General features: G+C 34.1%; 1 protein-coding gene across 1 annotated transcript; it reads left to right on the plus strand.

Annotated features, from left to right (window-relative positions):
* Positions 1-308: 308 nt before the first annotated feature.
* On the plus strand, positions 309-12,020 carry LOC134229172 (neuroglian-like; the record flags this gene model as incomplete). The annotated part of the gene is made up of 8 exons (XM_062710876.1): positions 309-614; positions 2,236-2,618; positions 4,251-4,482; positions 4,811-4,941; positions 7,298-7,496; positions 7,830-7,952; positions 8,427-8,600; positions 10,582-12,020. Coding segments are annotated over 8 exons (1,682 nt in total), but the record flags the coding sequence as incomplete, so codon positions are not given.
* Between the last annotated feature and the right edge of the window lie 980 nt (positions 12,021-13,000).

Genomic DNA, 13,000 nt, shown 5'->3' on the forward strand with positions numbered 1-13,000 from the left:
AAAATAATCTGAATATTTATAATGGTTTTTAAATAGTCATGTTATCTTTTTTTCTTCAAATTTTATTAACTCAATTATTGAATTAAAAAATGCTGAAATTATCTTTAAATTAATTAATTTAAGAATATATTTATACTAAACATTTGCATACAATTATATCATTATTCTAAATAAGATAGAACCAAAAAATTTTTATATATTAATCGAGATACTGGGATACATACAGATCATGAAATTAATTTCTTAGCTGAAGGGAGGTAACTCTTCACTCTTCATGGCTATACATTTTCTGTTAATTATTTTTACAGGTGACCAAATAAAATTCCTGGAATCCCTTGCCGACCAAACTGTCAGGAAGGGACACCAAGTCTCATTCACGTGCTCAATTGGTTTCAATGACGATGACACGGAACAAGAAAATCTCCGTATCCGATGGAAACACAATGGGGAGGTCCTTGACACGAGGTCAGACAGGTTCAAGGTGATGGACGGTGGGCAGACATTGGTCCTGAGGGAGGCGGATTATGGTGACGCGGGGCAGTACACCTGTATAGCCAGCGTGAGGGGACAGGTCACTGAGAAAGAGAAATCCTCAGCCAAACTCATTGTCAAAGGTAAATCTCTAATAAAATTGAATAACATCAGCATACTGTATGTCTAGTGGGATTCCTCTTTAAACATTTTTGGTAAACTTAACTCCATGCAAATAAAGACTGATTTTAAATATGTTTTCTTAACTGTGTCAGTTTAATTTCCAAACGATGATTCATCAAGTTTAAAACAAAGGTGAATGAATTTTAAAAATTCATTGAAAAACAAGACTAGTATGATCCCAGGCACCTGACAATTGGATGGTGTTATCCCCTCCCCCCTTTAGCTTCTGAGAGTGTATAAAAATACTACTATTGAAATACTACAGTAAAACTCGGTTATAATGAAGTCACTTGGGCCTATGAAATTACTTGCTATATCCGTAATTCCTTATATTCGCATAAGAAATTTGTTAAATTTATATAGCTATGGATCCAAGATGACTTTGCTATATCTGTGAATTCGCAATATTGGTGTCCGTACTAACGGAGTTTTAGTGTATTACCCCCTCTTCCAAAATTGTGAATTTCATGGCCCAAGACCACAAGAAGCTAAAAGGCCCGTTATGATTGCAGTTGAACACTGTGTTTTAAAATATTAAACTATTGTCTTGATATATTTTTGGGATATACCAATAGAGTGTAGATAGCAACAGCATATACAGCAAGTTTCTGAGTTGCTGCTGATTACAAAACTACCTGTTATGTTGATCCTGGATCGTCCTATTTGTCTTATTTCATACTTTTAATTTTGCATTATTTCATGATTATCTACCATTCTTTGGAAATTTTACAGGCTTGTTAAAAATAAAATACTCAGGTGACTGTCAAGGTCCTTATGCCTCTTGCTTTCAATATGCCATGAAAACTCCATAGCTGTGAAATTACCAAAATATAAATCTATAATGAAGATTCCTCATCTGACAATATGCCATTGAAAGCTGGAATGGTTTCTGTCTATTTTAAACCAGTTCTTGGTGTCAGATTTGGCCCGTTTTGCCGATTTTTTATGGTTATTGTTGTGAGATTATTTTATCTTGGTGTGAACTTGGCCTCACATCTACATAACTGTGACAGGAAATGAACGGTTTTCAATAAAATGACTTCGTTTGGGGAGCCAAAAAAGAAAACCGAGAGCGAATCGTAATGATGCAATTTGATTTCCCTCCGAAAATAATGTTGATTTACGAGAAATGTCTGCCCAAAAATACATAACTCTAGATTTGGTGTGTTGAATAGGAATAATGAAATAGTGGGTAAAAAATCTTTTTACTGACATAACGCAGGCTAGAATGACAATCTTGTGATATTGGAAAATTGTACAGAAAGGAATTGATCTCATTAATATAGTATATATTGTCTCCTTGTTCTTTTACAAGCACACGAAAATTAAGTCAAGAATTTAGTCTATGGCATTTATATTCTACAGAATTATTTTCAAATATTGAAATTATTTGCCATTTTAAAGAAAAATATTTTTTCAGATCAGTGGCTTATCCTTTTTCAATTGTCAAGAAAAAAATGTTTGTTTGTTGCATAACACTTTGATATAGCCATAATACTTGAAAGTAATGATTGCTTTTGACCGAGTTTGTATGTTGCAAATAACAGAAATGAAACTTCACATGAATCCTTTCTTATTTAGGCACACCTGAACCTCCACAAGACGTAGAAATCAGTTCCTGCGGACCAAAGAGGGTGGAATTGATTTGGCGCGATGGTTTGGATGGAGGCGAACCCATCAACGAGTACCTCATACAATACAACACGTCAGATAACCCCTACTACTGGAACTCAGCGGACGAGGAAATCGAATACATGGACAAGGTATCCAAGACTGCCTTCATCAGCCTGTCCCCCTGGGGCTGGTACTCATTCCGCGTGATGGCAAAGAACAGTCTGGGATACAGCGAACCGAGTAAGCCCACGAAAACGGAATGTAACACGCCGCCCGAGAGACCGACGTCAAATCCGGTTAACGTTAAGATGAAGACGGACAAGGAGGGAAAACTAATCATTACTTGGGATGTAAGTCTGGCCTTTAAATTAGGGGCTGTTAATGAGAATATTGTGTGTATTAAAGGTCAGAGGAGAGTCGTTTGTCTGTGCAATTAAAAATGATGAAGCAATACATTCGCAAAAGAAAGGATAGAGGAAAGGTCATAGGGTTGAAGTTGAATTCTGTAGGTAATTGATTAAAGAAATAATGAAGAAATGCCTGTTCCAATATGTGAAAGTAGAAAATGAATTCAGTAATAAAAATAAAAAAATCGATGCCTAATTAAAGAAGTTAAATATGTATCTTTAAAATTACTTTTAACTCATATTACAACTTTTTTTTCAGAATATCTTAAGTCTCTATATTCACTTTTGAGATGTTCACAACAGATGAAATACCGGTATTATATAAAGACTGCACTTGAAACAAAAATGTTAGATGTAGACAGACATATCTGTACATGAGCAATAGCATTTTGATGGACAGAGTTAAGATCTTTCCCACAAATCACCATAAATTGTTATTGAACAGGAATGTCACGGCATTTAATAGACGCCTGGTCCTCAATTAACAGAGCCCCTTAAAGCATTCCTTGTGAGTAAGATGTAGGAGTTGTATAATATTGCGGAAACAAAAAACCCCGATTTTCCTATCATTTTTCGGTATAAAACAGCTATCAGCCAGCGTCTTATTGATCCGACAATGACGACGCAGCTCTCGTGGCCTCGGGAGCAGATAATTGAATTTCTCTGGCCGATGGAGTCAGATTTATGAGGATCAGTTTCAAACAAGATGAAATCCTGCCATGGACGGAACTTATCTCTAATTATTGTAATCACTTCCCAATACAGGCGGTGATATTTTTTTTCCAAAACCAAAGCTGAAGATGACAATAGTCTTAGTTTGGGGGAACAATTTCTGTTTGTTTTTTTTTTGAGATTATTCAAATGCCTTTTTTGCAGACTTAATTTGTTTTATTTAGGCCAAATTCTTTAAAAAATACAGTAAGAAAACGCTATTTTCATCCTCTTACATATAAATCACATTTTAATTATATATGCAAACCTTTCTTGACTGAAAATATATTTTATGAAAAATTTTACAAATTTAATACACAATTGTTTTTCACATAAAACCATGATGCCCTTACAAATCTAGATAGGTCATAAATTGTTAAATTGTTTAAAAAAAATATACATTAATAAAATAATAAAAATACATAATCTTTCAGTGGCTTTTACTGTTGACATTTGAGATGTCACAATCACATTTGCCTAGACACTGACCCTCTGCTGAATACTGTAGATTGACAAATAATCATGATGGTTTTAATTTTGCCATGTTCACGTTTTTTGTCATTTTTCCGTGAAATTAAACCCATCATGAATGTTTTTATTAGTTTTAAAAATGTTTAAATGCTTATGTGAAATTTTGCATTAATTTCTTGCAGCGTGAAATTAAAACCATCGCAATTGGTACCTTTTGAGATATCGTGAATTTTTCACACCGTAGAATTAAAACGACTTACAGTATATGGCTTGATATGCAGTAAATGTGATTTTATTGTTACGAACCATTTGTGCTTGTTAATATTATAAAGGGACTATAAATAGTTTATTATGATAAAACATAACAATTAAATTATGATTTTTTATTTCCAGCCAATGCCTCGAATGCAGCACAATGCTCCAAGCTTTGGTTACAGGGTGAGCTGGAGAAAGCGGGGCAGCACGTTCTGGAACAAGAAGGACATTAAGAACGCTAATGAGAATCAGTTTGAGGTAGACGTGGACGACGTTTATGGTCTCTACGACGTCCAGGTACAGGCCATCAACAGTCACGGTCCGTCATTCATGCCGGTGTTTACCATACGGGGACACTCGGGGGAAGGGGGTAAGTATTAGCTCTGGTTGTCTGTTAGTAGTGAGCAAATATTTATTCTATAGTCCACATCATTGTGCGGTATTCAAATTGATGAGACAGATCAAGATGTTAAAATATATTTAATCTCTAAATGAGCAATTATTGATGGTTTTAAAATGATAGATATAAAACTTTTGATATTGTCTGAAGCTTGTATAATTTATGCACACGTTTTGTTACTTTCATTATGCATGTTAATTTAGTTTAAAAGAATTTTCACTTTTAAACTTTGCATATATATAAATTTAGGGAGTTATATTTTTCTTCTTATAACTTTTTTAATAATTGACCTTTGCAGATCCATTAATCAAGCCTCGAGATTTCCGAGTTGATCCAACCAAGGACCCAAGACCCCATGAAGCTCACTTCATCTGGGAATCTGTTGACCCATTGGATGATAGACTCAGGGGAAAGTTCAGAGGTTATAAGGTATAAGGTCAAACGTCAGAAAGAATGATTAAATTTTTGTTATGTATTTTATACATGTTATGATATGTTCCATTGTATATTTTCTTAGATGTTCCATTGTATATTTTCCTAGTTAGCTCTACTGGTCAGAGACCAGAAGAGCTTATGCGATAGTAATGCGTCTGGCGTCCGTCCGTCTGTCTGTGTGTCTGTCTGTCTGTCCGTCTGTCTGTCTGTCTGTAAACAATTTTTCAAAATGCTACTCCTCCTACAGTTTTGATCTAATTTCAATATAACTTGGCATATAAGTAGACTACACTAAGATACATAATTCTGTATATCGGATTTTGATTTCGACGAAGGGTGTTGGCGTTGTTACTAAAAATAGAAATTTCTATAAAATTCTTTCAAAATGCTACTCCTCCTACAGTTTTGATCTGATTTCAATATAACTTGGCATATAAGTAGACTACACTAAGATACATAATTCTGTGTATCGGTTTTTGATTTCGACGAAGGGTGTTGGCGTTGTTACTAAAAATAGAAATTTCTGTAAAATTCATTCAAAATGCTACTCCTCCTACAGTTTTGATCTGATTTCAGTATAACTTGGCATATAAGTAGACTACAATAAGATACATCATTCTGTTTATCGGTTTTTGATTTCGACGAAGGGTGTTGGCGTTGTTACTAAAAATAGAAATTTCTGTAAAATTCATTCAAAATGCTACTCCTCCTACAGTTTTGATCTGATTTCAATATAACTTGGCATGTAAGTAGACTACACTAAGATACATAATTCTATTTATCGGCTTTTGATTTCGACGAACAGTGTTGGCGTTGTTACTAAAAATAGAAATTTCTGTAAAATTCTTTCAAAATGCTACTCCTCCTACAGTTTTGATCTGATTTCAATATAACTTGGCATATAAGTAGACTACACTAAGATACATAATTCTATTTATTGGTTTTTGATTTCGACGAACAGTGTTGGCGTTGTTACTAAAAATAGAAATTTCTGTGAAATTCTTCCAAAATGCTACTCCTCCTACAGTTTTGGTCTGATTTCAATATAACTTGGCACACAAGTAGACTACACTAGGATACATAATTCTGTGTATCGGTTTTTGACTTCAGTGAACATTATTACCTTGGTTAATAAAGATAGCAATTTCTGTTACGTTCAAAATGCTACTTCAAATACAGTTTTAGTCTGATTTTAATATAATGTGGCATGCAAGAAGACTAAAATAAGAACATAAAGAGACTTATTCAAGGATCATTATTCTCCTTTTTGCTAGTGTAAATTTTCAATTCCCAGCTGCTTAAGTACTTTCCTCTTCCTTTGCCATAAGTACAACCAGTAGAGCTTCAGTCTCGACAGAGACTTCTGGTTTTTTTAGCTCTACTGGTCAGAGACCAGAAGAGCTAATGCGATAGTAATGCGTCCGTCGTCCGTCCGTCTGTCTGTCTGTCTGTAAACAATTTTTCAAAATGCTACTCCTCCTACAGTTTTGGTCTGATTTCAGTATAACTTGACACACAAGTATACTACACTAAGATACATAATTCTGTGTATCAGTTTTTGATTTTGATGGGCGGTGTTGCCATGGTTACTAAAAAAAGAAATTTCTGTGAAATTCTTTCAAAATGCTACTCCTCCTACAGTTTTGGTCTGATTTCAGTATAACCTGGCACACATGTAGACTTAACACTAAGATAATACATAATTCTGTGTATCGGATTTTGATTTTGATGATCGGTGTTGCCGTGGTTACTAAAAATAGAAATTTCTGTGAAATTCTTTCAAAATGCTACTCCTCCCACAGTTTTAGTTTGATTTCAATATAACTTAAGACACAAGTAGACTACACTAAGATACATAATTCTGTGTATCGGTTTTTGATTTTGATGAGTGGTGTTGCCATGGTTACTAAAAATAGAAATTTCTGTGAAATTCTTTCAAAATGCTACTCCTCCTACAGTTTTTGTCTGATTTCAATATAACTTGGCACACAAGTAGACTACACTAAGATACATAATTCTGTTTATCGGTTTTTGACTTCAATGAACGGTGTTGCCGTGGTACTAAAAATAGAAATTTCAGTTAAATGCTCTTAAAATGCTACTCCAAATACAGTTTTAGTCAGATTATAATATAATGTAATATAATTTATTGCTGTTTTAAAGTTTCAATTCCCATCTGCTTATAAGTACTTTTCTCTTCCTTTGCTATAAGTACAAACCAGTAGAGCTTCAGTCTCGACAGAGACTTCTGGTTTTAAGAGAAATTGATTTTTTTTTTATAACATTGTAATTAATCTCAGTATTTGATTGAATCTCAGTTCAAATAAATCTCTGTTTTCTTTTGCTATAGTTACAATACTGGAAATCCAGTGAGGGACGAAGGAACAAGGTTGAGGTACCAATTATCATAGAACACCTGTCACATGACGTGAGGGCCTCCATATTTGATTTACCGGCCAACACGGCATTCCGAGCGCAAGTATCGGTGATGAATGGACACCACACGGGACCTCCTAGTGACACCATTGATTTCAAAACATCCGAGGGAGGTCAGTTGTCTGTCTGTCTGTTGGTTTGTTAGGTTATATTAGAATATAAGATACTAGAATATTTGAGTTCTAAATACTTCTTTTAATTTACAATTTTACTGATTTTTTGAAAAGATTTAATTCATTCCTTGTGAATTGTTAGAAATTTTTTTTGGATCAACCAAGTAAATCAATGCATAAAAAAACCTGATTTCCTGATATTTTTGGAATAATCTGTAATTATAAAGAAAAAGAAAATATGTAAAGGAAGATTGAGAAATTTTGAATTATATGTATTTTTATAATTTATCTTTCCTTTCTGTGTTGACCGCTAGATTTTTTTTTTGTTTTCAGTCCCTGGTCCCGTTCGTAACCTACAGAAGGAGGAGGTACAGAGTGATCACGTGGTCTTGAAGTGGGATCCTCCCGACGAACCTAACGGATTTCTGCTAGGATACGACCTTGGTTACCAAAAACGTAAGGCTCATTTTGAACCAGAAGATACCCACTCCAATTGTCCATATTTGAGACTGTCCTTTGGTTAATCGCAATGAGTGGCTTTAAATCTGCAACATGATATACATGATGAATTTTACCTTATTGTTATAATAGAATTTTGTTTTGGAATGATCATGGTCAAATCCTTTAAAATTTTATGATATATTTTGATACAGTTGCCAAAATTTTCTTTTCTTTTGAGAGGAATGAACCCTTAGCTTTCAATACTGAACATTTTCTGTAAATTTTTAAATGAATTTCGGGCAAATTCAGTATAGGGCAATATATTGGGCAAATCATTATTGAAATACAAGTAAAACTATCAGGTCATCTTCTCCCTTAAATGTTGAAGTTGGTTAGTTGGAAAATTAATAAAAAGGGTTTTTGAAGAAATATATATTTCAAGAAATCTATTTTGAATAGTCTGTGTGAACCATAGGTAAATTGTTTCAGTGAATGGTGAAGTGGAGGGAGATATCAGGGCCCTGGAACCAAGGATTAATAACCCCTCCCACACCTCAGCCAGGATCACAGGTCTACAGGCCAACCACCAGTACAGGTTCTTTGTCTGGGCCAGAACCAGCTCAGGGAGGGGGGATAAGAGAGGGGTGCAGGTGTTAACCAAAGGTAAGTTACAGGTGTTTAGGTTTAGGTGTTAACCAAAAGCAAGATACAGGTGTTTAGGTTCAGGTGTTAACCAAAGGTAAGATACAGGTGTTTAGGAGCAGGTGTTAACCAAAGGTAAGTTACAGGTGTTTAGGTTCAGGTGTTAACCAAAAGTAAGATACAGGTGTTTAGGTGTTAACCAAAGGTAAGATACAGGTGTTTAGGTTCAGGTGTTGAACAAAGATAAGATACAGGTGTTTAGGTTCAGATGTTAACCAAAGGTAAGATACAGGTGTTTAGGTTCAGGTGTTAAACAAAAGTAAGATACAGGTGTTTAGGTTCAGGTGTTAAACAAAGATAAGATGTAGGTGTTTAGGTTCAGGTGTTAAACAAAGATAAGATATAGGTGTTTAGGTTCAGGTGTTAACCAAAGGTAAGATACAGGTGTTTAGGTTCAGGTGTTAACCAAAGATAAGACACAGGTGTTTAGGTTCAGGTGTTAACCAAAGATAAGATATATGTATTTTAAAGGTTTCGTTCTATGAATCAGGTGTAAATCTACGATGAGGTACAAGCTAGTATTCAGGTTTTGTTTTGGGGAGTTCAGGTGTTAACCAAATGTAAGATATAGGTGTTCAGGTTTGGTTTTTGGGAGCTTGGGTGTTAATCATAGTTAAAGTATAGGTGTGCAGGTTTAGTTTTAAGGCTTGTGCAGGATTTACCAGGCCTGCAGTCAGAGTTTTTATCAAAGCATAAGGCTAAGGAAACAAAGAAATTAGCAGGCCAAGTAACCATAGATTAGGTACAATTATCCAGGTATTAACTGAGGATAAAATGCATATACTGCACTTAGTTAAGATATTAGATATTTTAAGATGAAAGAGTCAAGTATTGAGTAAGAAGTTTGAAAATACACTCAGGTTTTGGTATTACAATATATGTTTTCCCATTGTTTTAAGTTAATGGGTTTAGATAGGTGGAAACAATTAATTCTTTCATATATGACTCATATACTTTTTTCCCCCTGAAATTTCCATTTACTTGGAATAAAATGTCTTCATTGATGAATAAGTCATGATTATTCAACTTTTAGAGTCCAATAATAGCAATGGCTTCTCTCTCATTTCGTGTCACCATGGTGACTGAGTTGAATTCAGCTCCTGAGAGCTCTCTAGGGAGGCGACTAGATTGAGATTTTATTGCCCAAAATACTTATCTCCTTTAATGGAGTCGTGCTATAATCATGGCTTAGAAATTGTGTTCATTAAGTCCTTTTTACAAGATTAATGGCTGCATGGGTTGTGATTAAAATGCGATCACCGTGCAGTGATGCTTTAATTGTTTTCCTCCCGATAATGTGGGTATTGATTGAAGTTTCATCCGTGAGCGATCATTTCTTGTTCTGAGGTTTTGGAATGGATTTTGACTTTTTAGTTTGTGTCATCCTTGTGTGGTAGTAAAATTTGTCACTTTATTCTGATCTGAAAGTCTTAATCAATACACAGGCCTCATATTTACACACAATCTGATTAAAAAAGGTACTTGCTCCATTTCTAAATTCATAAAGTTCTTAGTTATTTTGACAGTTTTTTAAAAAAAATACTATAACAGGCCTCTATTAGGTTTTCAGACAGGGGTCCTGCCGGTGCACATCACGTCATAAACCAAGTCAAAAATTGAGAATAGTTATTTTCACTGTCAGATGTATGATACAAGAGAAGAATTCAGTTATCTTTACAAGCTTTGATTGCAAAATAGTCCTCAAGCATTGCTTTAACCTGATGGAAACTAGGTTTCTAGATCTTTCCACATCGTATAGTGCTCCCTCTAATGCAAACTCTTTGATCAATGCCTGGAGATGTCAAAATGTTACTTTTTCTTGCATTTCCTGTTGTTTGTACACAATTGAGCACATTTTTGTTCTAGTTCTTATATGCTGTATAAATTAGAGAAAAACATAAGAATTCATCCATGAAATGAAAATGTATCTGTACCTTTTCAGGTCTTGCCAACAGCCAGATGGCCAGCATACACCAATCAGGTATCAGTTTAGCATCACATGACCTTGGAGCCAACTGCAGAGTGCTCATGGCTTTAGCAATCTCATGGACTTTGGCAAAACTAGTCTTCCACTGACACACACTGTGCGAGATTAGGGTGTTCTGGTCTTACACAGATTGTTAAGGTTTCCTCTATCAGTATCATCTCCTCAGTTATCCTGCTTCAAGGGATATCTGAGAAAAAGTATGGAGAACATCTGATATTGTAGTGTGTCACCGAATCTAATTGAATGAACCAGATATTTGCAACTATATGGATTCAGAATTGAAGCCCATTTCACTGGAGCCAGGCTATAGCAAAGGACGTACAGTAATTCAATAATTAAGGGTCCATCTTTATTATAGGGCTTTAGATTATGTTAACCATATGAAATTCTTGTTCAAGCTGTCTTATGTTGAAAACAAACTTTGGTAGCTTGTGCAAATGTATCTTCCAAACATAAATTAGAAGCAAATTTTGCATGAAAAAAAAACTTTCCAAAGTGATGAAACTGCAAAGTTCAACTTGAAATGACTGTTTTAAAGTGCTACAAAAAGTGCAGTGCATATTCAGTTCTGTGAAATTTCAATGTAAGCCATAATAACTGAAACTTGAAAAATGAAATAATAAGAGTTTGAAAATTGCAATTCCAGTACTTTCGAAACCTGCATGGGCGGTAGTTTTCTGAAACGATCCTTCTAGCAGTGATTGGCAGAAAAAACAAAAGTATCGTACGCTTTAGTGAATGAACTTTTGAAACCTTAATGACATTTCAAAAATGTGATGATAATGTAACTAGTCCAGAAAATAGTTATTCTTTTGAGACTGTGTCCATGACCTTCAAGTTTATTGGGAACTGGCAGTGACCTAATTTTCCCGTGATCATTCCAACTTTGTGCAAGTTCCATATAACATTCCAATGAAGTTGGCGTAATGCATGCATCATCCAACAACCTAGTGGAATCGTTTCAACAGCGAATTGTTTCACATACGGCTTCATCCTGTGTTTATAAAATTGTGACATTTTGCTGCAGTTTAATTTCCTGGTGTGACTTTCCTTCAGATTAAGAAAAACTGGAGCTCAGATGACAGTCAAGTGAGCAAAGAAACCACATGCAGAATCTACAATAATGTCTCATTTAGGAATCTCTTCTTATTAATGAATTAATTATGTGCCATAATTAGCTGTTTGTGGTTCACTGATGTAGTAAAACCTTCACCTGGCTTCGAGTGAGCTGTACTGTAATAAATCACTGATGTATGTAGTGAATGTTTAGTCCCCTGTCCAAGAATGTGTCATTTTCTGTGAACAAAGATTTTGTATTTGTCACAACAACAGATATTTAATCATGAATTTTTGTACATGTTTTAATTTTAATCATGGTTATAAAAGGAAAGATTTTTGACGTGAAAAGTGATATATGTATTTGATTTTCATAGATTTGTATGATTTACATGAGCGAATGTAAAAGTTTCATCATGTCTATTTATAGTTAAATAAAAATATATTCAGGATAATATATATATATAACTTTGAGCCTGCTGAAGACGTGCATGTAAAAATCTTTATTCTAGTCAAACTATAGAGTCGTTCTTCGTACTTATTCAGTATTATACTTGCATTTATCTATTTGAAAAAATGTAGTGAAGGCTAAACAATGTATTGAATCCAAAAAACTTGTACCAATGTTTAAATGAAATATTTTAAACATGTTCTTCATAAAGCAGATATTGCTGGTAATTCATATTCCCAAATTCTTTTTTTTTTTTTTTTTTAAGAAAGATTACATGAACATACATGTATTTGAGGACATTGTTATCTAATATGTACTTAAAAAAATGGAATGGAAATAATTTTCTAAATGAACAATCTGTAGTTAATTAATAATTTGTTAAACTAGTATACTTATTGGATAGTATAAAAACCCATGCATTTTGAAAATGACCTTTATTCTGTACCTAAATGCGTTTCAAGCATTCAAAATGTAGTTATTTGTTTTGTTTTAAAAACTTTGGAGATTATTTTGAAAGTGTATGTACTTACAAGCTATTGATCATCTTGTTTATTTTTGACTAATGTACATTTTTGTACATGTATGTACCTGTATGTAAAAAGCAGCCATGATGACTTTTCTGTTGGGTAAATGAGAATGATTGTTTGAAAAAACTCAATGTGCTTGCTCTTGATCACTTTATTTTTAAATATGAATGGGAATTTCAACCAAGCAGAATCCTCATATTCAAAAGGTTGTGAAATTTTGTAGTTCATGTAGTTCTAGCTTACATTTACTTGTTCCCTTCTAGAAATTCATAATCAAATTCATCAACGTCTCCATCATCGATCATATTCATTATCAACTTTTACAGTAAAGTTCTGTTCA

Source organism: Saccostrea cucullata, unplaced genomic scaffold, assembly GCF_032062105.1.
Source record: "Saccostrea cucullata isolate Sc308-1 unplaced genomic scaffold, CSIRO_AGI_Scuc_v1 ctg6927, whole genome shotgun sequence".
NCBI classification, from domain to species: domain Eukaryota; kingdom Metazoa; phylum Mollusca; class Bivalvia; order Ostreida; family Ostreidae; genus Saccostrea; species Saccostrea cuccullata.